Genomic DNA, 27,992 nt, shown 5'->3' on the forward strand with positions numbered 1-27,992 from the left:
CTTCTACATAATTTCTGGAATAGATAAATAGATATAAAAACACGCAGATCCAAAATTAGAAAGAGAATTATCAGAGAATGCATGAATTTTGTGTTGGCTGCATTCTTTTTAAATACCATCCTGGTCCTCGCTCAAACATATCTGTTAAGTCTGAAGCTGATCCACTCACACCAAGAGGCCATGAAAATTGCTATAGTAGTGGGGTTGAAAAACAGGTAGCATACTATTACAGCAAGAGGTACCTGCTATGGTGAAGGGAGGGTCTCATCTCTTACTGTAGGCTTTCCATGATAAAATCCCTCTTTGGAAAAATTGGTCAAGCATGCATCAATGACAGATCTCTTCGCAATCATGAAGCCATTTTTCATTATTTTTAGACATTCTTTATCTTTTTGTTTCTAGAAGTTCCTTTCCCTAGTAGGTGTCCTCTAGTGTTCAGATCTGGTCTCAGCAATATAATGTAACATTTGGGGAAAAATATGCAGGAGAGCAGCCCAGCACTGGATGATATTATTGCAAAGACCTCCACGGCAACCACATATTTCCCTTGTGTACTGATATAGCCTGGGATAAAAGACAGCCACACACTGAGGAAGACAAGCATACTGAATGTGATCCATTTGGCCTCGTTGAAGCAGTCAGGCAATGTTCGTGCTAGGAAAGCCACCAAGAAGCTTATGCAAGCCAACAACCCTAGGTAACCCAACATGCACCACAAGGCAGTCTCTGCACATTCATTACACTGGAAGATGATTGTTTCAGTCTTCAGCTTCATGTTCTTTTCTGAAAATGGAGGGCAAAGCAGGAGCCAGATGATGCAGATAAGAACCTGAAGAAATGTGCAACCAGAGACAGTAACCACTGGAACACGAGGACCGAGCCATCGCCTCATATTACAGCCGGGCTTTGTGGCTTTGAACGCTATGATCACCATAATGGTTTTAGCCAAAACACAAGATATGCACAGGGAAAATATTATGCCAAAGGCAGGCTGGCGGAGTAAGCATGTGATTGTCTGAGGTTCCCCAATGAAGAGAAAAGAACAGAGAAAGCTCAGTAGCAGAGCTCCCAAGACAAGATAAGTGAGCTCACGGTTGTTGGCCTTGACAACAGGAGTATTTGCATACTTAATGAAAATGACCAGAATGGCAATTGTTTTGATTGAACACCCTATGGCTACATAGGACAACATAATCCCAAGAAGCTCCTGATACAATAGAAATTCAATATTCTTCGGAATGCATTTGTTTCTCTCCTGATTGGACCACTGGTCTTCTGGACATGCCCAACACTTACTTGATCCTGAAAAAAAAATGAAATTAATATAAAATAGATTCAATTTTTTTTTTCAACAAGACACCTTTTTTGCATGTGTGTTTGATGGTGCTAGAAATTCTGTTATGCTGATTTCTGATGCTTCAAAATGTCATGTATAAGCCCCATGGAAACTGCAAAACGACCACACGGTGGGAGGAAACTCCCCTGTTGTGGGTTCAGTAGTTTTTAATTGCTCAAACATACAATTCTGCTTTGGGATTTTGTTTTTGAAAAATCACAAACAAGTTAAAAGACTGATCAACTGTACCATCATTTTGACTGTACCATTCATTCAGTCTTTCCACGCATTGACATGAGCCTCTGTGATGACATTTCCTGCCAATACCCAGAGAGGTCCGCAGGGCAGGCAGACCTCTCTAAATCTGAAAGACAGATACCCATTCAGGGCAACTGAATATTTTAAATAGAAATTAAATCAGACCCGAAGGGTAAATTTACAGTTTTTGCTGTTCCTTGCCGCCAAGTTTTCATAGCAGTAACGGAGAATGAAAACTGGCCATTTAACCTCCCTCTCTGTATTGGACAGGCGGTTGTAAGGCAAAAGCTCTGTCTCTAGCATAGTTAAAGTCTGCCCACATGTAAATTAGGCGGGTGGACCTTGGGTTTGGCTGTGCGGGTACTCCGTTGTAGTTGCGTCGGAGTACCCTTTTAGCCAAAATTCTAAATCAGCCCCTATCTTCCAGAATCACTCTTGGACATTATGCCCAAAATATACATTTTGTTTTCTGCATGATACCAATATTTCTCTACCTGTTTCATTGGAAATTTCTCCTTCGGGACATCGGATGCAGTCAAAGCAGCAACTTGGTCGTCCATCCTGGGCCGCTTTCCTGTAGCCAGGAGCACAGTTCTCACTGCACACAGATTTGGGGACCTTTGGATGGGATTTAGGAAAACCACAACATTTCCAAAAGAATAGGAAAACAAATTATAATGAATTAGATGCCATAAAGTATGCAATCACATTGAAAACAATAACAGATGTCATTTTGTTTTTTACAAAAAATAATCAAAATGTAATGCTTATGAATATTGTCTGATATTGATGATGAGGGAATAAAGAGTTATCAATTTACATGCAGCAAACTACCTTTTAATGACTGATAACTGCTTGTTTACTATGATTGAAGCTGCACATAATGCACTCATTGTTGGATTTTTTAAGAATCTTATTTGCCCTTTTATATTTATTACTGTCATATTGTTTATATTAGAAGCAATAGTGATGCATTGCTTTATTAATATTCAGCTACAACGAAGCACATTTCTTTTGGAATACTGACAATTTTTTTTCAATTTCAGAATATTTTTCAAAAAATGTACCAACTGAAAACATATAGTTAAAGGCATAATTCCAGCATTAGGTTTCCGGTGGTTTGCGTCTGCCCTTGTGTCTATGTAAGCCTGTAATGATCTGAGCCATGTTTGGGCAGACAGTCTGAGAAGATTTGAAAATTGTCAGGACCTTAGGCCTAGGCCAGGATGAGTCAACAGGCTTTGTGTATTCATGTCTGGCAGTCAAATACATTTCATGGTGGTTAAGTATGTTTGGTATTAAACATTTTATGGGGGAAAGTGGCACTGCTCTCCAATTGCATTATTCTAGTCAAATGAATGATCCAGAACTGGGCTCTGTACTTGACTCTATAATAAAGGATATCATGCAAATGAAAAGTGCATCACCCACAATGCACTGTTCTGGAAAACTAGAGGTCCCATGGGAGGCCTCTGGATCTATTCAATTTTGCAGATCATTTTGCCAAGCAGCATACTCGAAAAGTAATAGATTTACATTTGTAGATAGTAAGGATTTTCACTCTTCAACCTTCCAGATGCTGTGGCCATGCAGCTGGAAATTGCAGCTCAATGAGAATTGTGTTGAGAAGTATGTAATTTTCAGAGGCTTCCTGGGTCAGAGGGAGAGGGAGAGCCCAAACAGACCCAGGATTTGAGGTGGGAAGTTCCTTCCCTTATGTCGACAGCATGTGTTTACTTAATTGACGCAACAATGCTTGGTAATCTATGTTGTAGAAACATTTGAGCATCTCTTTGGGGAGAATGAACAGAGTTATGAACTTAAAAATAAAAAAGCTACACCACATACCAAAAATAAGAGGAATCTCTTAGAGAATCTAAAGGTACAGAATGGGAGATTAACAGAAAGTATATTGATTTGATCCCCATAAGGGGGCATTAGGAGTGACAATCCGATGCAGATGATTGTCTTTGTCAAACAAAGTTTCTGATTGCTCACTGATTCAATTTTCCATAGGATCCATGAGAACAAAACAAGAGGGAAGCATTACACTGTCCATCTTTAAGTGTAGCAAAACTGGTAGCTTCAGCCAGAAAACATACTGTACCTTATGGACCTAGTATACTGTGATTAGGGCGCCTAGATGAAGGTAGAATTACCATGTGCCTTACACAAGACCTGTTGGATCACATCATATCACCAACGCATGCATGCTTGATTGTGTGCATTACTATTGGATTATATTCTCCTTAGTGCACAATGACTTCCTTTAGCCATGCATGTCTTGTTGAAGACTAGTTAAAGAGGAAGGACCTTATTATATGTGGAAACTTGAGTTACGGCCATGCAACAATTGAAAACAAGGCCTGTACTGTACCTCTGCTGTTGTCATGCCCCACTGAATGGCACTGTCGTTGATGTACATGTCATGCCCCTTGGACACTGCAGACATTATACTTCCAATCTTTACATACGTTATGGCACCATCAGAATCTCTCTGCCAGTTGATGATGTCATATCGCTCTGGAGGGTTCCCCTGGTGGTCGAAAAACATCTCCTCCCCTTCTTTGTTCTTGAATCGTACGTGCTTGATGTAATGCAGGATCTGACGAGGTGAATATAAAGAATTAGTTTCCCAGCAATAGGCAACTAACATGGCGCTGTGATGATATACCAATGCTGCACTCATGAAACCAATATGGTTGCACGTGCCAAAGAACATAACTATGTTCAAATAAATTAAACACAGGAATTGACATGGTATGACATTTGACCACAATGACAACACTCAAAACAACATCACACAGCATCCAGTCCAGACAAAAAATAAAGAAAATAATCCAACAAGGTATTAGATGAGATGAAAGAGAGACCAAGGAGAAACAACAGCAACAAGTTGCAAATTATGTAGCATATGTCGTGCAGCACTGACTGGGTATCAATCCTAAAATTAGACTAATAACTGGCCTGACATTGATATTAAAGCATACTGAAAGTGATGAATGGAGCACTGATTTATTCTCAGCCGCTTCTAATTACTCAGAGCTGCATCCTAGTCCATTGTACAGTTTGGACCCAGCCATATGCATATCCATATTGACCCTGCTCCAATGGGAAGGTCCTCAGTAAACTGGAACATATGCAAACCCCTACTTAGGGCTCATCAGACAGGTAAAGCCTGGTTCCAGTGACACAGTGTGCATAGCAACCATGTCTAGCAATGCCCATCCTCCTTAGGCCGACACACTAAAGAATACAAAAAAGTGATAGATGGAAAGCTTGAAATAATCTCAGCCACTAGTAATTACTCTGGGTTGTATCCCAACCATTGTTATTTTACACACCATGCCACCTCAGTTTGGACCCAGCCCTATGCACTTAAGTCTTGTTCATGCTCCAATGGGTTGTAGCCCAGCCAAGGACTGCCAGGCCAGGCCCTCACTGAACTTGAACGTAAGAAACCTAGAACCAAAGTTGGGGCTCATCAGCCAGGAATAGCTGGGTTCCAGTGACACAGTATGCACGGTACAAATGTCTGGGCATAACCCTCTGTCGGACCTGGCCCTCTGCAGGGGAACCTCCAAATATTTTGTCTTTGCCCTTCCTGTTTTCCGAATCCATTTATGTTGACCTTAGGACTATGTGCACTTTACCACTGCTAACCAGTGCTAAAGTGCTTATGCATTCTCCCTTAAACAAGGTAAAATTGGCTTACACCCAATTCTCATAATTAATGTACTTATAATTCCCTAGCAAAGTGGAACTACATGTACCCAATATGTGTAAATTAAAGGCTACGAGTGGGCCTGCAACACTGATTGTGCCACCCATTTAAGTAGCCTTCTGAAAAATGTCTCAGGCCTGCGATCGCAGCCTGTGTGCACAGTTGTAAACTGCAATTTTGACCTGGCAAAATAAACCTTTTTCCAGGCCTAAACATTCCTTTGCAATACATACAAGTCACCCCTACAGAAGGCCGTAAACTGCCCATAGGGCAGGGTGCAATGTAATTAAAAAGTTGGATGTGTTCTTTTAAGTTTTGCATCTCCAAGTAGGAAAAAATCTAAATTAGTTTTTCACTACTTAAAGGCTTATCTCTCCCATAGGATAACATCGGGCTACATTACTATATTTAATAAGTGATAACTGTTGAATTTGCAGTAGGTTGGAATGGCGAGTTTAGTTTTTAAAGAATTGTAATTTGAAAACCCTCTTTAATGGTAAAGGCACAATTCTGAAAATAGCACATTCTTGTCCTAACCATTTCATGCCTATAGCCTGTTCCTGGGTCACATGACTAGGTGTGAGCGGTAGTTGACCTTTGCGTATTCCTCCCAGACAGCCACACAATTGAGAGACTAGCTAGGCGTTGGTAGAATGGGCCATCTCTAGCAGGATTTGGGGGCAGTGCAGTCACCTACCAGACTTGCACTTCAAAGGGGGCTGCCTCAGCACTCTCATAAAGGGTTTCACTAGTCTTTTGTGACTCCAGACAATCTGGGGCCAGGACAAGGATGAAGGAAATTCCAGATTCAGCTACGGGGGAAAACTCTAGAATCTTCTCCTGTGTCAAAAGCTGGCACCATGTTTAAATATTCGAGCCTCAGATTCATCTTGTCAGATCACTTCTGGACCTGTGGAAATCTCAGAAGAAGGACTGCTTTACTGTCCTGCTACTGGAAGGATGGCTCCGCTGCCTTGCTGCAAGAAGGACTGCCCTGCTGCTTATGGAAGGAAAACTGGACCTGCACCTTGAACAGAGGACCATTAGAGTGACTCCAAGGGCTAGTTGGCTGACCTTCTGTTCTCAGCTAAAGTGGACTCTGGCTGCAGTGGGTCCTGACCCTCCAAGAGGTGCTCACCAATCCTGGGCCCTTGGAAGTGGGGCTAAAGGTGATGCACCATCTTAATTGAGATCTCCATCAAAACCAACTCAGTGCGACACACTTCGACACAGGAACTCTTAGCCCTTGCAGCTCCTCATCTGAACAAATGTAGAGCAACGCGACTTGATGCAGGACCTCACTTTGCACCACTCACGCTGCTCCTCATCAGAACCAAAGCAGCATGATGCAACTTGACACAGTACCTCGCATCTCAGCCATCACAGCTCCTCATCGGAACCTATGCAGTGAGATGCTTCTCAACGCAGATCCCCACATTGCAGCCCTCTCAACCCTTCAGCAGAACCAATGCAGTGAAACTCAGCACGACACGTAACCACACATCAAAAGACATATGGTACAGTTCTGAGCTGGACTAACCTGGTCCCTCTATCTGACTCGTGCTCCACCGCAGTCAGCCTGAACTTGTGCTTTTTCTCTGTCCAGCGCATCAAGATAACCACAGTTCAGTCTGTCTGCTTTTATGCACTATTTTTTCCTACATCTTTAAAATTAGAAATCCCCATTTCTACGGAATAGATTTGTCATTTTGGTATCATTTTATTTATTAAAAATGCCTTTATTTTTCTAAATTGGTGTGGCATTTTCCTTGTGTTTTTGTTTTCACTTTATTACTGTTTGTGTGCTGCATAAATAGTTCACACATTGCCTCTAAGTATTCGAGAAACAGAACCGCGGCCCGGATGCCTTTTCATTCCTCTTACATGGCTGGCAATGTGAGAAATCTCTTGGACATAATGCAGATAAAAGGCATTAAAACCGTGCTATAAAAATACAATCGTTGAAATGTGAATGTGTGTTTCGATTGAAGTGGAACCCTCTCAAATTAACCTAGGATGGTTTGAAGAAACTGCTGTTTGCTCAATCAGCACCCTATACTCTAAAATACATAACCTTCACCTGGTCTTGATGACGTTCCTCTGAAACGATAAGAGTGGAACCGAAATGTCGACAGACTGAAGCTCTGCAGGACATCATTTCATACTAAAAAACCGGAGTGGGCTGAAATATCTAAAAACAACCATATTTCCCTCAAGCTTGTTCCTTCTCCTTTTTTAAATTTTGTTATTAGTATTGTATTTGTGCTTTTAAGAAGGGATGTTTTGGGTCAATAAGGCATTTAGACATTTAAAATATTTTGAAATATAAAATAAAAATGAATTGGTTTGTGTAGATGCTCTCTTCTGATTTCTTTTTTTTAAAGAAAGAGAAGTGGGATTGTTTAACCCCATGATTTGGTATGCCTATTTTGTTTTGTCTACGGCGTATTTGTTTATATGCTAGTTTAACTGGTTACCCCAAGCCTTTGCAACATTAGTTAGCAGGGTAAATCTTACTTTCTAGGGGGCATATCAGCAACACCCGGCGATAATTATCGCTCAGCGCTCTTAGTGTGAGGATAATTATCGCCGGGTAACGTGGATTTTTATCGCTGAGATAGCGTGCTATCAGCAACGCTTATCTCCTCAGCGATAAAAATCGTAGCGCTAACTGACTAACGTGAGATTATCGCTGGAAACCCAGTGATAATCTCACGTAGTGTGGCGTTAGCTTGCTGATAGGGCCTCACAAACTTAGCCATGATATCCACCTTCCATAGGATATCATGGCTAAGTCAGTCCTGAAGCAGGCGTAAGGAAAGTAGCGATAACAGGGGTTATCTCTACTTTTCCTGCCGCTATGCTTCATAGCGTGGGGCTTGATGATTGGAGAAATGTCGCTTAGCGACATTTCTCCTGTCATGTTAGGTCAGGAATGCCCACTTTGCATCTCATTAGAGATGCAAAGCTGGGGGTTAGGAATCCCCACGCTAAAGCAAGGTTTCACGCGTTAGCGTGGCATTGCTAATTAGGCGATAAAATTATCTATAATTTTTTATCGCCAGCTTGTAAATATGCCCCTAGATTCTCAAACGAGACTCAGCACATCCTCTAGTCTCAACATTATGAATTTTGTTTTTGTTCCAGAGCACTGAGGAAACAGGTGTTTCTTCCTGGATCAGCATTATGGGTGTTGCATAAAAACCTGCACCCTTGGGGTTGTCCCCAAATATATTTACAAGAGAAAACATAGGAGAATTTATCTGAGGAAGAGACCTCACCTTGAGGGAAAACAAGCACCAATTTCCAAAGACATTCCCCACTTCAATGGCCAACACCCAAAGTGAAGTGGTCATATTTCACCCAGTATATTCCACACCCCAGACACATTCATAACGAGGGTTATGCACCTTTACTAAAACATACATTGGACTGACTGAACTTTTCTAACCAAACACAATTCCACCAGACCACCTTGATTTAGTTAGATGAGAATCTCATAACCATATTGAAAGGGCTCCCAAACTCCAAAGACTCAATGCATCATAAATAATGATAATAACATGAATAACATTTTCAGAGAACACCCTGATTGTTAGTTACATTGTGGTATGAGAGAAGTCAGAGAGCTAAGGTTGGTTTTCAGACAAGGGCAGTACATTCTAGCTTCTCACCTGGCCTCCTTCAATAGTGGGGCCAACACAATTGAGTGCAAGCATGCTGCTTGGTTTCCTCTCTAGTTTGCCACCTTTTTGTAGACTGTGATTTGATCTGTGCTTGGGAGTAATGTGGGCATCTGTGAGATTACTTCATGTATGGGCTTATCAGAACAGTTCAGTTTTCAAATCTAGTACCACATGTCCTTAGCATCAAACTACCTGTTTACTGAATGTACATTGCAAGAATGAATGTCATCGACAAAATGTAACTCTTGATCATTAATTTACTTGTAACATGCCAACATTTGCCAAAACCACTGCAGCGCATGTACAAACGAGTATGCCAACAGAGAAGGTCATCAGACTTAAGGTCTGTTCAGGGATTAATTAGGACTATTGTTCAAGGTAGACAAACTGGGAGCTTGGAATGAGCTGATAGGACATGATATATTATGAGGTGAGGAGACGTACTGGACATAAAAGAGGGGCAGGGGGCCGATAAAGGGACCCGATATTGCTTATGGATCGTAGACTTCCTCGAAATGTTTTGTCATCGTTGCTTTTCTAAAGTTGGGCAAGAGGGGGTCCAAAGAATTCCACAGACTGGTATCCTGAACTCTCACGATCCCCTCTCATGGTTCTTTCTTCTATGTTTGGCATGTCGCTTAAATTGCGGAAATGAGGTCTGAAGTTGCACCCGGATGTGTTGTACAGAGATAAAGAAGACAATAGTTTTAAAAGGGTTTGGATACAGTACACAGTACATTGAATTGAAGTATTTCTTCAACAGGGAGCCAGTGCAGGTGTTTCAGGGTGGAGGTAAAGTCCTTTTTCACACACTTTCAGTTTTTGTTTGCATTCTTTATTGGCAAGGCACTCTGCCCAGCTTTGAAGGGCATTTGAAAGGGAGTACAGCCTTTTCATGGTCTCCTATTGTCATTACATTGGTTTTGGAGCATCTTCAGATACCTTGGAGGTTCTCAACTACTACATTCTCCTTTGTGTCCCTAAATACTTTTTGGCACTCCGCAAGAACGTTTTATAATGTTCTTTTTCTATAAAAATGTCTTCATAACAATTTCAGAATACATAAAGTGATGAATGGAATGCATGAATTAATCTCAGTCACTGGTAATTACTCAAGCCGCATGCTACCCAGTTTGGATCCACCTATATGCAAATCATTCTTGTGCCTGCTCCAATGAGAGCAGTCCAGACGGAACTGGCAGGTCAGGTCCTGCCTAAACCAAAACACAAGCAACCCAGGACCGGTTTTGCCCTAGTTAGTGCTCATCAGCCAGGTTTAGCTTGTCTAAGAGGCATTTGTTTATCTGTGATCACTGTAGTGTGCTATATATTTGGATGAATGATCTAATGGACCTATCTGTTTTGTTCCACTGGGTGCATTATATGATGTACATGTTCACAGCAAACATGAAGAGAATTAGGATATTTTTCACCCCTTGAGGCATGTACTAATCTTTGATGTGGCTCCCATATTGTCTGCTTAGTACCATAAAGCCTTAGTTATTAAATTTTTTTGTACAGTCTGGTCCACAAAATATTTGAAGAACCTGTTTAGTCTTCCAATCATATTTGAGCAAGATCACAGATCTCAGTCATATGCAATAACAGGTATGTTATTTAATCCAATTGGATTCCATGTCCAAAATGACGTTTACAAACGTTTTAATGTAAAACAAATGATATAGATTGACTTATGTGTAGTGAATCAGCAACTTTATATTGTTAATACCTCAAAAAACTACTGGACTAAACGTATTGCTCTAACAAAAATTACAAAAAATATGAACAAACTTGGGGATTTCAGCTACAACTGTGATACATTGAATCCCTCTGAAAACTCCCTAAAAAATGTGTATCAGAACAGGAAAAGTAATTTAAAAAATAGTGCATGTTTTCCTCAACTGTTATTGTTATTTCCAAAGTCAGCAATTGCTATGTACAAGACATCTAAACCATATGTACAATGGTGCTATTTCTCTTCTGTGAAGAGATTCCACATTTGTACTCTTGTAGCGCATGCTGATATATCGGGGAACAACCTTTACAACACAACTTTTACAACGCACTACACTTACAATGCATTTTTTACAACGCACAATCCATTACAACGCATGACATTACAACGCATGACACTACAACGCATTTTTAAAAACTACCTTTACAACGCATTCCATTACAACGCATACTACCATTACAACGCATACCATTACAACGCATAATATTAAACTACACTATCCAACACTTTCCCTACTGTTGCACCCCCTGGAGTTAGAATAGTAATTTTTACCCCTATACTATCCAACACTTTCCCTACTGTTGCACCCCCTGGAGTTAGAATAGTAATTTTTACCCCTATACTATCCAACACTTACCCTACTGTTGCACCCCCTGGAGTTAGAATAGTAATTTTAACCCCTATACTATCCAACACTTTCCCTACTGTTGCACCCCCTGAAGTTAGAATAGTAATTTTTACCCCTATACTATCCAACACTTACCCTACTGTTGCACCCCCTGGAGTTAGAATAGTAATTTTAACCCCTATACTATCCAACACTTTCCCTACTGTTGCACCCCCTGGAGTTAGAATAGTAATTTTAACCCCTATACTATCCAACACTTTCCCTACTGTTGCACCCCCTGGAGTTAGAATAGTAATTTTAACCCCTATACTATCCAACACTTTCCCTACTGTTGCACCCCCTGGAGTTAGAATAGTAATTTTTACCCCTATACTATCCAACACTTACCCTACTGTTGCACCCCCTGGAGTTAGAATAGTAATTTTTACCCCTATACTATCCAACACTTTCCCTACTGTTGCACCCCCTGGAGTTAGAATAGTAATTTTTACCCCATACTATCCAACACTTACCCTACTGTTGCACCCCCTGGAGTTAGAATAGTAATTTTAACCCCTATACTATCCAACACTTTCCCTACTGTTGCACCCCCTGGAGTTAGAATAGTAATTTTTACCCCTATACTATCCAACACTTACCCTACTGTTGCACCCCCTGGAGTTAGAAAAGTAATTTTTACCCCTATACTATCTAATACTTACCTTAAATGCAATTTAATATTATGCGTTGTAATGGTATGCGTTGTAATGGTAGTATGCGTTGTAATGGAATGCGTTGTAAAGGTAGTTTTTAAAAATGCGTTACAAAAAATATGAACAAACTTGGGGATTTCAGCTACAACTGTGATACATTGAATCCCTCTGAAAACTCCCTAAAAAATGTGTATCAGAACAGGAAAAGTAATTTAAAAAATAGTGCATGTTTTCCTCAACTGTTATTGTTATTTCCAAAGTCAGCAATTGCTATGTACAAGGCATCTAAACCATATGTACAATGTTGCTATTTCTCCTCTGTGAAGAGATTCCACATTTTTACTCTTGTAGCACATGCTGGTATATCACCTCACAGAGAAACACAGATTTGCATCATTCAAAACTTTTGCATGACTTTATCAATTTTAAGCAAAGTTTGGAGAAATTAAGTACGTTATGTTATGTTAAAATTTCTTATAAAGCGCACATACACCTATTGGTTTCTTGGCCATAACCTAGGATATTGGCAGAGCCCCATGTGTTTGATCACCTACTGGGTTCTAGATATAAGCTTGGATATATAACCAAGTCTTGAGAAGCCTCCTGAATCTAGAGAATTCAGTGCAGGTTCTGATGTCCAAGGGAAGACTATTCCAGAAGCTAGGTGCCAATACTGCAAACCTACAACCACCTAGTCGTTTCCGTTTGTAGGAAGGAATGGTTAGGAGGCTCTTATGAGTGGAGCACAAGCTCCGGGAAGGTATGTATTTTTTAACAAGCCGAGATATGAATTTCGTGCTAGCACCATGCAGGGACTTAAAAATGAGACAGCCAACTTTAAATGCACATCTTTGTGGGATAGGAAGCCAATGTACTTTTTCCACAATGGGTGAAACATGTTCCCATGTGGGTTGCTGAAATATTAGCCTAGCTGCCTGATTCTGCACCAACTGCAATTTTTCTGCAAGATATAGAGGTATGCTGAAATATAAAGAGTTGGCATAATCCAGGCATGAATTCACCTTTGCTAGGACCACCTGGATCAGAGCTTCCCGAATAAGTAGTCTTCTGATTTTTCTGAGCTGAAGGAAACAAGTGGAGGTGACTGCTCCTATATGGGATTTCATAGTGAGGTCACTATTGATGATCACCCCTAGACTCTTGGCAGAGGGGGAACGAGTGGAGGGAGAGCCCAACTCACTTGGCCAAAAATGTGCGTTCCATGGGTTCAGGGGACCCCCTATCAGAATCACTTTGGTTTTGTCTGGATTAAGTTTTAACTGGTTACTATTCATCCAGTAGCGGATGTGCAGCATTGTTGCCTGGAATTCCGATAACGAATCAGGTAAATTATCGATAGTGAACACCAGTTGCAAATCATCTGCATAGTTACATGTGCACACCTTCCTGTTTTTCAGGCACTGAAGTAGGGGGAAAAGTTAGAGGTTAAACAAATGTGGGGGACAATGAGGAGCCCTGAGGTACTCCACATGTTGTTTCCATTGTTGGTGCAGAGAACTGGGAGAGATACACCAACTGGGTGCGATCTTCAAGAAATGACTCAATAAGTACAGCATAAGAAAGATGAAATACATTGAGTTCCAAAAATTTGGGTTTTGAATTTTAACATCCAAGGAGGTGGTAATTTCTTAAAACATTGCCAAGAATCGCCATCATGCCGGTTCCTTTCATTTCTTTTTGCAGTTTGGTGCAGGGTCTCCATGAGCATGATCGGGCCATCCTCCCAACTGTTTTCTGTTTAATTTCAAAAGAAAATCCTGAAGCAGATTTTTCTTTCCATATCCGACCCATGCTCCATCGTGGTTGACCTTAACTTTTGACTTAGCCTATCCTGACCGGTTGCCAGTGGTTGGCACTTTGCACTTTTGGCTCTAAAACTTAATGTAATCTTTATAAAATCATATCTCTGGTTCTCCTTATTGGATTTTTGTTGTTTTGGTCTCATGCTCTTCAGTAAAATATTCTCTACTGTTATAAATTGGAGATAGATTTTTATTGTTTTGTGTTTTCTTGTTTTTAGCAGTTTTTATACAGATACATACTTTGCAGATTTCTCCTAAATTGAACCTGTCTGCTCTGTGCTACAGCTACCATAGTTTGAGCTCAGGTTTAAATTATTGCGACCTTACTGGACCTTATACATAATTAGGAAATGATTACTTGGGGGAGACTCACACCATCCCCAACTAATGGTACACATTCTCACACCTTTATTTCAGACAATGGTCACTCCAATTATGCACATCCCTTTGAGGCCTCGGAAGAAAAGCAGAAAAACAAAAGGACAATCACCATTAGGTTTCTCTTGGCAGCAGCGGCCAGAAAAAAAGAATAAAACAGAACACCACAGCCTTACCTAACGGCCTTGGTGCAATAATCAGATTCCTAGCCAGCATTGTCCGGGTACCAGGGTGGGTCTATGGGCAGCTTCCTCCCTCTCCCAAATGTTAAGACGGACTCTATGGTCATTTTACATACATTTTCATCCCAGTTTTGCCTAAGCACCAGGGATGTTTCTGATTATTCCACCTTAAACCATCCCCAAAAGGCAGAAAGGGTTGAGATCCACCCCTATTTTAATCCGCCCACTCGCCTTCCCATTGGGCAAGAGGACTCTGTCCCCTCTTCTTGTTTTAATATGCATTTGTGGACTGGACACTGGGACAGCTGTCAACTGGTCTGGCTGTCCTTCTCCCACCAAAGCATGTATGAGAATGAAGACCAGAAGAGTGTTAAGTGCACCAGTGTCCTGCTGATGATCCAAGAAGGATGATGGGAATGGAGACTGCAATTATTTCTTCAAAGAAGCAGCTAATTGCACCAAGGGGGTGGCGATAGATGGTGATTATGTTTACTTTGAATGCAGTAGTGGCCAATCTGCAGTGATGATCAATGGTAAAGAAGAGCAGTTGTCAAAGATGTAACTGTATTTGTAAGTGATATAAAGAGAAGGCTGATTCCCCCTCATATACAGTTGGTGCACATATACTGTAAGTGCATGGTGTGTGAGAGAAATTTGTGAGTCAGTGTCGAAGAGTAAATAGGATCAATTCAAGTCTCTGTGAGGTCTTTAAAGTATAAAAGGGTGTTGTGTGATTTGAAATGTTCAGTGACAATGGATGCTTTGATAAACATTGGGTGGGCATTACAAAGACAGAGTGTTATCTAAAAGACTGGTTGTGTCCTTCTATACTAGCTCACTGAGATGGTGAGTAATTAGTAGGAATTATGTATGCTTTAAAATCGTGTGCATGCTGGGCAGAATTCCATGTGAAGATCCCCAGTAAGCTGGAATTGCTTATACTGGCCAGTATTGCTGAATGTATGTAAGACTTACTTCACAAAATGGGGAATTTCTTTGAGGACACTGCATTACCTGGGGAATCCTGAAAGGAATCCTGTGTTCTGAGTTCAATGTTCCCAATAACTAGCTACTCTGAGTAAGTAGCAAAGGGCAGCAGAGGTGCAAAGATGGCGGGAGGGTGTAGGGAGTGTAGGGGAGGGAAAGGGAGAATTAGTTTTGTCAGGATAGTCCTTCAGATCTCACCTTCTACAAAGAAGACTTGACATGGACCGGGGGATTAGACTTGACTGCTATTGCAGGGAAAGGCTCATTCAGCATTATCAGCTGGAATTTCCAGCAAATAAATTTAGACCCAGTGTTTCCACATCTAAGATAACTGGTTGTAAGAATACCAGGGAATTAATTATGAGGCAGAGCAGCACCTCATGCAAAGATACCACTCCACCTAATTCATAATCCTGCCCATGGAATGTAAATGCAAATGTGTGACAAATAGTTGGGAAGTCTGGTTTGCTTTGCAAGCTTCATGGTCCTGCTGCTCAAAGACTCCCCCATCCTCTTGGGTCTCAGGCCTCCTGTGTCTGAGACACTGTTTGCGATTCTCATATGGGTCTCAAATGACCTGCCTCATTAATATGCATAAGGAAGGTCGCAATTTGCGACCCAATAAGAATAGCCAGCACTCAAAGGGATGGTGGCCTGCAGGGTTTAGCAGACCACCATGTCTGTGACTGCTTTTAAAAAAAAGTTACTTTTTTTTAAATGCAGCCTGTTGTCCTTAAAGGAAAAAAGGGATACATTTAAAAAAGAAACATTTCTGTGTCATTTTCTAAGAGAAGGCAGTGGTACGTGGGACCACTGCCTGCTGTTAAAAATATTTTGCTGCCAACACAAAGGGGAAAGGGTCCCCGGGGACCCATTCATTTTTGAGAATGGCTTATCACCTACTTGAAGTAGGTGGTAATTGCGATTGTTTTGCAACTGCATTTGGGGTTGCAAAACAATCTTACATACCAGTGTGACTCGCTATTAGGAAGGGAAGCCCTTGGCACACCCCTTCCTAATTGCGACATGAAAGACTTCCAACCTGCACCTAGACTCTGCAACCTGTGAATATGCCCTGCCAAGTGGCGTGACCCCAGTGACCCTTGGACGTGGGCCTAAGGTGTTTGCTCTTGTGGAACCAACACATCCTCTGCTGTGGGAACAGAACAGGCGCATTGCCTTTGGAACCGACACATTGCTTTTGGAAACGTCGCATCTCAGCACCAACACCTTGCACAGCTACGTGGAGAAAATTAACACATCACCTTTACTGCATGGAGAAAACCAGCGCATTTCCTTCAGAACCACTACATCTCAGAACTGCTGTATCGCCTTCGGAACCGATGCCTCGTCCCCACTGCATGGAGAAAATCGACGCATCCCTTCTGCTGCAGGATCGATACAGGCTCATCACTTTGGCTGCATCCCGCATCTTGGTTGACTCAACTGGTATTATGGTACTTTTGTTCAGTGGACCTCAGAGGGTCCCTGTATCCGGCCTACGCTCTATTGCGGCCTGCCTGAAATTTTGACTTCGTCCCAGTTTGGTGCAACCAAATATCCCAAGTAAGCACTTTTTGCTTCTAAGAGCTAGTTTACAATTTTCTCTTTAAAAATGCATATCTCAAGTTCCACTTATAGCATTTTTGTCATTTGGATCTCATTTTATTTGTTAAATTAAGTTATATTTTCCTAACCTGTTGTGGTGTATTTTTGTGTGGTGTTTTCACAGATTTACTGTTTGAAGTGTTGCAGTAGCGGCTCATCAGCTAAGGCGGGAGAGCATCACCCAACTGCTCTGTGAGCAGTTCAAAAAGATAAAATAGAATTATAATAATGCAATGGCATTGTCATTTTATTTTTCCATACTGGCTTAGGTGCAGGGTGGGGCTGGGCTGGCCAGAGCAGGGTGAGAATTGGTGGGCACCCTCTAAGTGTGCATGACAGTTTGGCCTGCCCTATTGGACCACCCAAACAGTCATGTGCACTTAGCATACTCTCCACCAGGCTGTATTGCACAGTCTGGGTGGAGAACATGCAAAAGCCCCCAGTCACTGTCTGAGTGCTGAACTGCGGCACTCAGACCAATCACCACGCTGCTATCATGCTGCCAACAGCAGCGTTGTGATTGGCTAGGGGAGCCTGTGTCCTTACTGTTTCCAGTAATCAACCGAAGAGGAACGAGAGGCAGAGGCCAGCCTGCAGGTTTTACGTTTTTTGGGGTTTTTTTTCATCCCCTCCTGACCCCCATCTCCACCCCGCCACCCCCGTAAAACTGCAGCCGCCGCCATTGAAATGTTGCAAAAATACTTTACAAACTGCCTCTAAGTGTCACTTGTCTGCTCTGTTGCAAGCTACCAGAGGGTGAGCAAAGGATAATTTAGGGTTTGCCTGACACTTATCCTGCCTAGTGTTGTGGTTGCTGTTTGACTAAGGTTCACACCCCAGTCAACCAACAACCCAATTTCTAATAATACATTATTCCTCCATTATTCTGAGTTGAGGAGAACTCAATGGGGTATAAAGTATTATTGAAGTTTTGACACTTGAATGCCACATGTTTCTCTCTTAGACATCCTTTCACCACACAACTTACACAGAGAATACAAATGGTGAAATGTGCCTGGTGAAAATAACTCAGGCGTGCATTAATTTTATCACACTTGCTATCCCGATCAAGGTGCAAATGTAAGATTTTGCACGAACTGGGATTACCACATGACTCGTAATGGGCATTGAGTTGAGATGCCCCACAAGATATTGTTCAGTTGCTCTGGTTGGATGAGGTTTCTGACAGCTATTGGAGTAGTATGCTGTGCTATTTTAAGTAAAACACTTTAAAATGTTAGACACCTGGGGGATAACCTTGATATTTCAGACACAGCATGGCTCTACTACAGACCTCTACTCAAAAAGAGACAACAAATATCGGTGAAACAGCAACATTCATCCTACTGTTAAGTTTGTATTAAACCCAACCTTAATGGCATAAGTTAAGCTGTAGCAATTATCAAATAGCACACGTTTTTGTCTCTGGTAAAGCCTGGGGATTGATGGCTTGTAGCTAAAGTATAGATTTGAAAACAATTTTGCTAGTGAGAAAACAGTCCATCCTGCTACTTCAAGATAATTATAGCAAATACTGTGCCGCTGCTACCTATGTGCTGCAATCCATTCCCCTAGCTGCAACTGGTAGGAGATATCAACAAACGAGTGGGACTCTAGCCTTCGTCATCAGTGTATCACCGGTCATGGCATAAGGCCACCTAATCATTCATTGGGTCTCCTCACCTCCCATGGTCTAACATTCCTGATGTCAGTGCAGGTGTCGTTGATGAAAGGGCCATGCCCGGGTGCACATAACCGCATGGTTTTCAGGGCATGTGCTACTGCATACACTGCATTATAAACAGCATAGCTGATTCGAAGGTCAAGTATGTGAAAATAGGGGTCACTGAATATCTTCAAGTCCTCATGACCAGTGCACAAGCTTTGAGGGTCCTGGTCTTGGCTTGTGCTATTGTTTTCATGACTGGGCCACTGGCACTTAAAGGTGTACTCCCAAAATCGTTTAAGAAAGGGATCATTTGGAAAGACAGAAGGTTGAAGTCTGAGAAGAAACTCTCTGAATCCTTGCATTTCACCTTTTTGGATGGCAAACCCAACAGTACCTCTCAAGATTGTTGAAATGTCTACAGTGGAAACGATGGAAGAAGTTGACCAACCCTCTGAGGCCACCCACACTTTCCTGCTTGCATTCAATGTGTATAACTTCTCAATCACTGGCCATAAGTATGGATCGGAGGAAAATACCAGGATGACTTTTGCAGTAGACTTCATGACTTTGTCAACAATACGACCTATTTTGGTATCCTGCGCAATGAGAGGGATGGTTTCATGGAATGCAATGCAGATTTCAGACTTGGATAGTTCCTCTTTCAAAACCTGAGAACCAAGCTGGCCATAGTCATTCTCAGTAGACAGGAGGCCCACCCAAGTCCACCCAAAGTAAACCACAAGCCTTGCAACTCCTCGAGCCTGGAAATCATCACTAGGAAGTGTTCTGAAGAAGGAGGGGAACTGGAGCCTGTCACTGAGGAGGGTGCTGGATGCAAGGTAACTGATCTGTAAATAAGAAAACAGATTGTGATGATTCTATATGCGGGGCAGTAAACAGAGTGATGTTTTGTATCAGACAACTGTAGCGCAAGGAGATGGCAAGTGAGTTGGATACAAAAAAGGTCTATCTTTACAGCACTTTCAAATACTATACTAAAGCTGAATCAAGTTATTTTAATCCATTTATGGGAACATGTTGGACTGTCTGACATCACCAATAAGAATAGATAACTACTTCATTACTTTTCATTGATCAGTTAATCAAAGAAAAATAACTATTTTAAAAATAATCTTTGAGGGTGAAAAGGATATTGACAAATCTAATTCCTGTTCAAATTATGTTATATATTCTTACATAATCTTAGAAATTGAGGATGCCTTAGTAGATTTCATAGAATAATTTATAAAGTTCATGTATAATAGCCGTTCATCAGGATAGCAATTCTTTTGTGACTAATGGTTTATGCACAGGCTGATGTCCCCTGGTTGTGATATTATACTTGAGGCTTCTTTTGTGTTGATATCTGTCCCTTGTGTTGGGATTGCAATTTACCAGGAAAACCTTCAGGTATGTTTACAGATGTGGGACTTTTGTATATTTATTCAAAAATATTATCTCAAGTGGGGTTTCGAATAAAGCACATGATGAATCTACATGATATTCCAGCTACATATCCCCTCAGAACAGGCTAACTGCAAATTGTTAGATTTCCTCTGGACAATTGTCTTCACATTAGATGAGGAAAGGGTGCAAAAATACTATCTTTTGCAGTCAAGAGAATTTTCCATCGTTAAATCCTGAGAGCAAAGGTCTCTCGCGTCAACTTTGCGGTCTTTTAAACGTTTGACTAACATGACAGCGGCAAATGTGCACAAATCTGCTAGTCATTAATTTGTAGTAAGCATAGAAATGAAAGCAATCCTTCAATGGTCTAATCATTCAATGAATACATACCTGGGGATACCTGTAAAGTCCAAGCCACCTAGCAATAGCTATGGACTCTGTTGAGCCAGAATCTGCAATGACAGCTGCGAGCGGGGACTTGTTCTCGCAGCCATAATTTGGGAATCCCGCACTTCCTCCTGCCAAGAGCCACATGATTGCCTTAAGGGACCGTGCCATGGACAGGCATGAGTCATAGATCCGGAAGCCCAAGGTGATGTTTGGAAGGAAACCTTGGTCTTGATTAATTTCTGCCACTGCAAAATCTATGCCTCGCGCCCAATGGTAAGACTGTAAGTGAAAGCTGCAAGTAAAGGCCACATGTTACCAAGTCTGGATCTAGCAGTGAGGATAAGCATTAAACAAACTATTACTTTCTTATCCAAGAGAATCTGTTAGTATGCAGTTGATGATAGTCTGATCCTATATTAACTACTACAATTTTCATGTCTTAACCTGCAAGATGTGGCCACCAGTGTGGGCCACATTGAGGTGCCATAGACGCTGTGACTAGTCCCTGGACGTTTTACCAGGTGGGTTATCAAATTAGGCTTTCTTTTTCATGAATATAGACTTAAGTGTCATGTTTCGGCTAATACACTAGCCTTAAGGGGAAGAAAAGCCCTGTCCCTATTACTAGTGACCGGGATGGGGAAGAAACATTGACCGTACACAGTGAATACCAATACCATTGGAGAAGGTATATACAGGATGTGGTAAACACCTCATATTCCCCAGGAACATGTAAAACTGCTTGCGAAGTTCAGAGATTTCCACTCCAAATTCCTCCTGTTCCAGTATTTACCAACCGTTTCCCCAGCAGCGGCTGCTGCAGGTAAGAGCGGTCGGGTGGTGAGGCTGGGTAGGGGGGGTTTCGAGAGACAACCATGAAGGAAAATTAATTATTTATTTAATTTTCCCTCACGTTCATCTCTCGAAATCCTTCCCACCCGTCCCCACCGCCCCACTGTTCTTATCTGCAGCGGCTCCATTCTCTCCCACCCCCCTCCACCACCCTGTAAATCCGCTGAAGTTTAGATGGAAGAAATTAGGAGGTGCAGGGACAGGAGTTATGTCACATATTAGAATTTAATGGCCCACATGTAATCAGGGCTTTATTGTGTTCAAGAGGATAAAACCTCAAGATCACTGACTCTCCCTTCTTCAAACCACTGCAATCAATGTTTGACCGATGCCAGCTTTATTTCAATGTACCTGACATTTGCCAACACAATTGACAGCCCAAACCACTGAGTCCCTCTCAATGGATACAGTTCAGGCTAATGAGCAGGTAATTAAAAACAAATGAATCTCTAAATGATCAGATCCAAGCATGTCAAGTATGCAGTTTATTATGTCTCCCTCTTTAAAGTGCATGGAACCAAACAACCCTTTATTAAAAATGGGAAACATGAGTGTTATTTGAATCCAATAAATAATTCTCAGGCATTACAATATAGTGTTTACACCTAAATATTTTATTAGAGACAACCAGGAGATCCCAGACTTTGATCTGTACACTGTGCAATGCATAAGTAAGGTTATAAAGTGCATAAATACCTTCAACCCTTAAGGGATAGAGACCTAAAATGCTGCACTGGTTGTGCACTCATTCCATGGGATGAAGCAACCGATCGCTCACTGCTTTCTGAGCAATAAATGACAACACAGCAAACAAAGTTATAAAATAAAGAAGGAAAAATCTTTTATTTTCCACAGAGAGTGAATCAGTTCAAATTTTGCGGTAAGGAAAAAGCGCGAAATTCCTACATTACACATTCCGCGATGGAATATCACCAAACCTCTAGGACGGTTGGATGCACTACAGTCCCTGGACATTAAAGCCACTGGCTCAACATAGGCGCAAGCCATTGCTGTGTGTGTTGTAGATGGTTCACTTGGAACATTGATCAGCAACAGATGAGCCATTAAGGTGTGAGTGCCTATACTCTATCCATTCACTACAGGACTTTTTGGCATGGCACATAAACTGACCTGCATGTGCTTCAGTGTAGGATTAATTGTTCTGCCAGCTCCTGACACATTTTTCTTCTTGATGCTTATCAAACACTCTGGGCCTATTCACAAAAGCCAGTCGCAAATCGCAATCCAACAAGATGTATCCTTGCATATGTGTCAATTTACAGATTCGGAGAATCACAGCACTTCAGAACTACACCGTCCTTACCCCTGGGAAACTTTAATGAATTGCGATATGTCATTTTGCAGAGGTATTTCCACATGAGCATTTGAATGAAATGTACAACTGTGCCCCCCACCAGTGTTGAGGTCATCTATTCCTCTTCCCACTCTAAACTGGGATTTAGGCTGGTATGACTGAAATCGCTCATTGGATGAAGACCAACTGTCTAAAACTGAACACCAATATTGTGATCTTCAAGAACAGCACGTCACTGTGGGACTACACCTGGTGGCCACCATGGCTAGGACTGACACCCACCCCCACACACCCTCACCACCCATGTCAAGAACCTCGGGATCATCAGTGACAGCAAACTCGAGCTGACCGCCCAAGTCAATGCTGTCGCCGCCTCATGCTTTCCTACCCTGAAGATACTGAAGACGCTTAACAAAGGGCTCCCAACCAACACCTGGGAAACCATCCCACGTTCATAGGTCACAAGCAAGCTGGACATTGGGAACACCATCTATGCTGGAGTAAAACAAAACACTCACCAGAAGGCTGCAAACCCTTCCGAACTCGGCAGCCAGAATCACTCTCATGTTCCCACCAGGCACTCACATCACACCACACCACACCACACAATAAGGATCTCTACTGACTCCCCATTCAGAAACAAGCACAATTCAAACTCCTCACCCACACTTTCAAGGCACCACACAACACTGGCCAAGCATACCGCAACAATCGCATCTGCTTTCACAAACCCTCCAGACACCTTCAATCTTCTGTACTCCGACTTGCACGAATCCCACGCATCTGGAAAAACGGATCTGACAGTCGAGCCTTCTCCTTCATCGCTCCTGCCGCTACACATAAGAGCCCCCTCTGCACTTCTTGATTTATGCAAAAAGCTGAAGACCCTGCTATTCGAGTAGTCCCACTAGGCCCTACATGTGCACAGACTCACGCCTGCTCAGCGACAGGATCCCCTCCCTGTTGATAGTGCGCTCTACAAATCTGCATAACATACCGCTTGCTCTGATTAAATCTTCGATCCTCTTCATGGTGGGGAAAGGTGGAAGATATTTGTTAGCGCGCATGATCTCACGTGTATGTGGATGTTACCAAACCTACAAGGAAATCCCTCTACGGGGACGAGTTTTGCACTACTGGATTTACTGATGTCTAATAGTAGCAGACCTAGGCAAAATGCAAATCATGTCAGTGTATGTCCAGTACATCGATGACCTACTGTCGTTTGATATCTGGAGTTTTGTGTCATACTTCTGATATGGAATTCCCATAAATACACCATATTGTGTAAATATGCTGCATTCCTAGCAAAATTATAGTGCTGATACAACGAGAATGACCAGAATTCGAGAGGCTGTTGCTTGCGGCACTTGTGTCTTTAATGCCTTTTTTGAGTGGGAAATGTGCGCTTGCGTCCTTTTGCTGTAACATACATAAATGCCTGATTTGCATTTTGCATAATTATGTGCAATTTTGCGTAACTTTCTAGATTATATACTACTACATTGAAGTATATTTGGTTGATGTTATCTTGAACAGCAAATCATGCAAAGCTGGCTTGATAAAGAGGCCATCCGAATTAGGATTAACACATCTGTTGTAGGTAGAGAGGGCTACCATCTCATTCAGAGCTGCCGGCACATCTGTGCAAGGTAGATAAATGGGAAACAGCCTTTACAACAAGGTTTTACCAAGTGGTTCCTTTACCATGCATTTTTTACCCCATACATGCCTTTACAACGCATGCCTTTACCGCACATTTAAAGTAAGGCCTCACCCCACAAATATTGTTTTAAATATATATAGAATTAGATACAAACAATGTGGGGTAAGGGCAAGCGTTGTAAATGTATTTGCATTCTAAAAAATGCTCATTCAGAATTGCTAGCACATCTGTACAAGGTAGATAAGGAGACCTCCTTCAGAACTGATGGCACATCTGTACAATGTAGATAAGGAGACCTCATTCAGAACTGCTGGCACATCTGTACAAGGTAGATAAGGAGCCCTTATTCAGAACTGCTAGCACATCTCTACAAGGTAGATAAGGAGACCTCATTCAGAACTGCTAGCACATCTGTACAAGGTGGATTAGAAGACCTCATTCAGAACTGCTGGCACATCTGTATGAGGTAGATAAGGAGTCCTCATTCAGAACTGCTAGCACATCTGTTCAAGGTAGATTAAAAGACCTCATTCAGAACTGATGGCGCATCTGTACAAGGTAGATAAGGAGACCTCATTCAGAACTGTTAGCACATCTGTACAAGGTAGATAAGGAGACCTCCTTCAGAACTGCTAGCACATATGTACAAGGTAGATTAGAAACCTCTTTCAGAACTGCTAGTACATCTGTACAAGGTAGATAAGGAGATCTCATTCAGAACTGCTGGCACATCTGTACAAGGTAGATAAGGAGACCTCATTCAGAACTGCTGGCACATGTCTGTCTACAAGTTAGATAAGGAGACCTCATTCAGAACTGATGGCACATCTGTACAATTTTGATAAAGCACCCTCATTCTGGTCAAGGTAAAGTGGGAAAATGTATACAGAACAGCAAGCACAGCTGAACAAGGCAGGTAGGGAGACTTCATTCTAACCTGCTGGCACATCTGCACAAGGCAGGTAGGGAGACCTCATTCCGACCTGCTGGAACATCTGCATAAGGTAGGGAGACCTCATTCCGACCAGCTGGCACATCTGCACAAGGCAGGTAGGGAGACCTTATTCAGAACAGCAAGCATCATCGCCGGGACGGGTCATGGGTCTGACTGAATCTGTAGGATCTTCTCCGACAGTGCATACCCACTTGGAAGCCAGTGTGATGGGGCAATCAGTTCTGCTGTGAGACGTTAGGGCTCATTTGCTCAGTGACTCCAAGTGGTGTCTCACTGTGCATGTCTGCTATACACCTACTTTCTTCTCTAGCTCACTTGGTTAGTGTAGACGTTGCAAGCACGATTTTGAAAGAAAGTAATAAATACGCGCACACATGGAAGCATGTTCATTTTCACTTTTCATCCAAGAAAGGTATTCGCTTCTGCCCATTATAGGAGTAAATTTGTAGCCCTTTTAGTAATAGCTCAGAGATAAGTTTGTCAGTAACTTCCAGTGTTTTCAAAACATTACAGGCCTTCCCTCTAACGCCCATTCCAACCCCTCCCATCCCAGCCACACTGGCAGATTTTTGTTACACAAAAATGAGTCCGTGCATTCAATAGTATGAAACCAACCGTTTCTGAGTTCAGAAACATTCGCTTCTTTGCTCTTGTAAGTGTGGCTTGCATACTTTAGAAGCGTTCGGTCTTAGATGTTGCTTTGCCCTTCTGATTCTACAGCATTTTAACAGATTAATGTGTGTTTTTATCCATGATTCACTCATGAGATGATTCAGAGATTAGTGCTTCTGGGATTGTGGTGTCGTTTTTTGCTTTCTCCTTGTAGCAATGCAGGTATTTATCAGGCAGGTTTCGCCCCACAAGGCATGTCTGGCCTTCATCATGTTCAGGTGCCTCTCCACATCAGCATCCTGGTGCGCCTCATAGGCTATTGGTACATCTGTGCTTTGCTGGCATTGGTACCGCCGGTTCTTCCAATACTCCTTTCAGTGACCACCACATCACGTCCAACGCAGAACAACCCGAGCACACGTCCTGCCCTCCCACAACATGCGGCGTTTCAGCGTGGGACACCTGACCCATGCACCTCCATGTTCATGCTTGAAAGAATATCTACAAGCAACCTTACCATCATATGCACCTGTGACGTGATCGCAGAATGTCTGGCATGCATGCACGTCACTCACACACGTGAACCAGACCTCACCCATACATCCTTCAAACACACATGGAATGCCTACCTTGAAGAGGCTCCAGACAACAGATAAACGCCACCACTATGGTGGCCGCACGCTACTGCCATGCCAGAGACACTGACAATAATAAAGCGAGGCGGCTCTTACTCTTGGCAGAGGAGGGGCTCTGGGGGGTCAGTGAAGGGGGTGTCAGGACCCTTCCAGTTCCAGTGCACTGGCATGATCCCCCCGATGAGGATGTCCCCGTCCAGCTGGTGCCCAGTCTCCACCTCGCCCTGCAATCTGCATCCGGTGCTGCTGGCCCAGCAGCAACGAAAGGACAGGACTAGCAGCACCAGCAGCATCAGCCCACAGCAGCTGACTCCCATCCCTGAGCACAATCACAGCTGGCTGGCAGCCTCAGCTTTCAGCAGATGGAGCCAGCATGTCCTGAATGGGCAACATTGGCCAGCGAGGAGGCAGAGCGAAGGTCCCATAAACCAACTGCAGACACCTTAAGGGGGTGCTGGAATCTGCCTCACTTCCAGGCTGCTCGCTGCCTACATATACTCTCTGAATCCATCCCATGTGCCCCTGGCGCTGCTAATTACTTCCCAGCAGTAACCACCCAGGTGCTGAGGTGAAATGTTTTCCTCGGGGCTTTCCAGGGCTGTCCTTAGTTGTTTTGTGTCTATGATCCCTGCGTGCTGAGTGGGCCGTGTGACACTGTGCTGCAGTGCTACGGTCACTCTGGATAGTAAAGTTCATGCAGTTTCATGCGCGTGCTCTAACTGTGCTTGAAATTGTACTTTTGTGGCAGTAAAGGGTGTCTCTGAATTCATACAGGTTGACAAAATAACTCTCTAACTAAACACACACAAGCAGGGCGTATTAGTTACTGGCTGTGGCCTTCTGTGTTATGCTATAATGTTATATATGGTGAAATGGTATTTTTAATGGTCCCCTGGTGCTACTTCAGTGATGGTTCCGCCCATGTCGGAAATGGCACCCGTGGGGGTTTCATTCTCCGGACCCTCAGTGCCACCTCATGTGTGTGCGCCCCTATATGGGTTGTGCTGCCTGATTGTTAAAGGGTGTGTCCTTGTGTTTCTTTCTGCATTTGATTTAGATCTTTATTGTGATTGTGCCCTTTGACCTCTAGTTCCGTTTATTCTCAGCCCCCATTCTGGTGATATCTGGTTGCATAAAGTTCTCTATACCCGCCAGCGTGCCCTAAGGGAGGCGGCTTGGTAGCCACGCACCCTGCAGGGGGGGCATCTGGTGGTGGGTGAGGATGCTTCAAGCCTGCCTCTCTGTGTGTCCACTCATGGCCCTGAGCAGCAGCGAGAACGTGTGTGCACTGTGACACAAGACGCACTTTACACTTTTTGAAACGAAACTCCGCCACCTTAGTAAAGTTTTTAAAAAAACAAGTCACAGAGTTTCAGGCTGAGTCATGGTAAACTTTTGTGAATTTCATTTTCTCGTGGACACATACACGCATATTATCACATGAGCAATCAGCA

General features: G+C 42.6%; 1 protein-coding gene across 1 annotated transcript; it reads right to left on the minus strand.

Annotated features, from left to right (window-relative positions):
- Positions 1-373: 373 nt before the first annotated feature.
- On the minus strand, positions 374-20,647 carry LOC146782681 (extracellular calcium-sensing receptor-like). Its single transcript, XM_085637176.1, has 5 exons — positions 20,504-20,647; positions 18,721-19,554; positions 3,972-4,199; positions 2,089-2,212; positions 374-1,302 (listed from the first exon to the last, which is right to left on the minus strand). The coding sequence occupies exons 1-5, from the start codon at positions 20,645-20,647 to the stop codon at positions 374-376; spliced, it is 2,259 nt and encodes a 752-aa protein (XP_085493302.1).
- Positions 20,648-27,992: the final 7,345 nt, after the last annotated feature.

This window comes from Triturus cristatus, chromosome 12 (assembly GCF_964204655.1).
Source record: "Triturus cristatus chromosome 12, aTriCri1.1, whole genome shotgun sequence".
NCBI classification, from domain to species: Eukaryota; Metazoa; Chordata; class Amphibia; order Caudata; family Salamandridae; genus Triturus; species Triturus cristatus.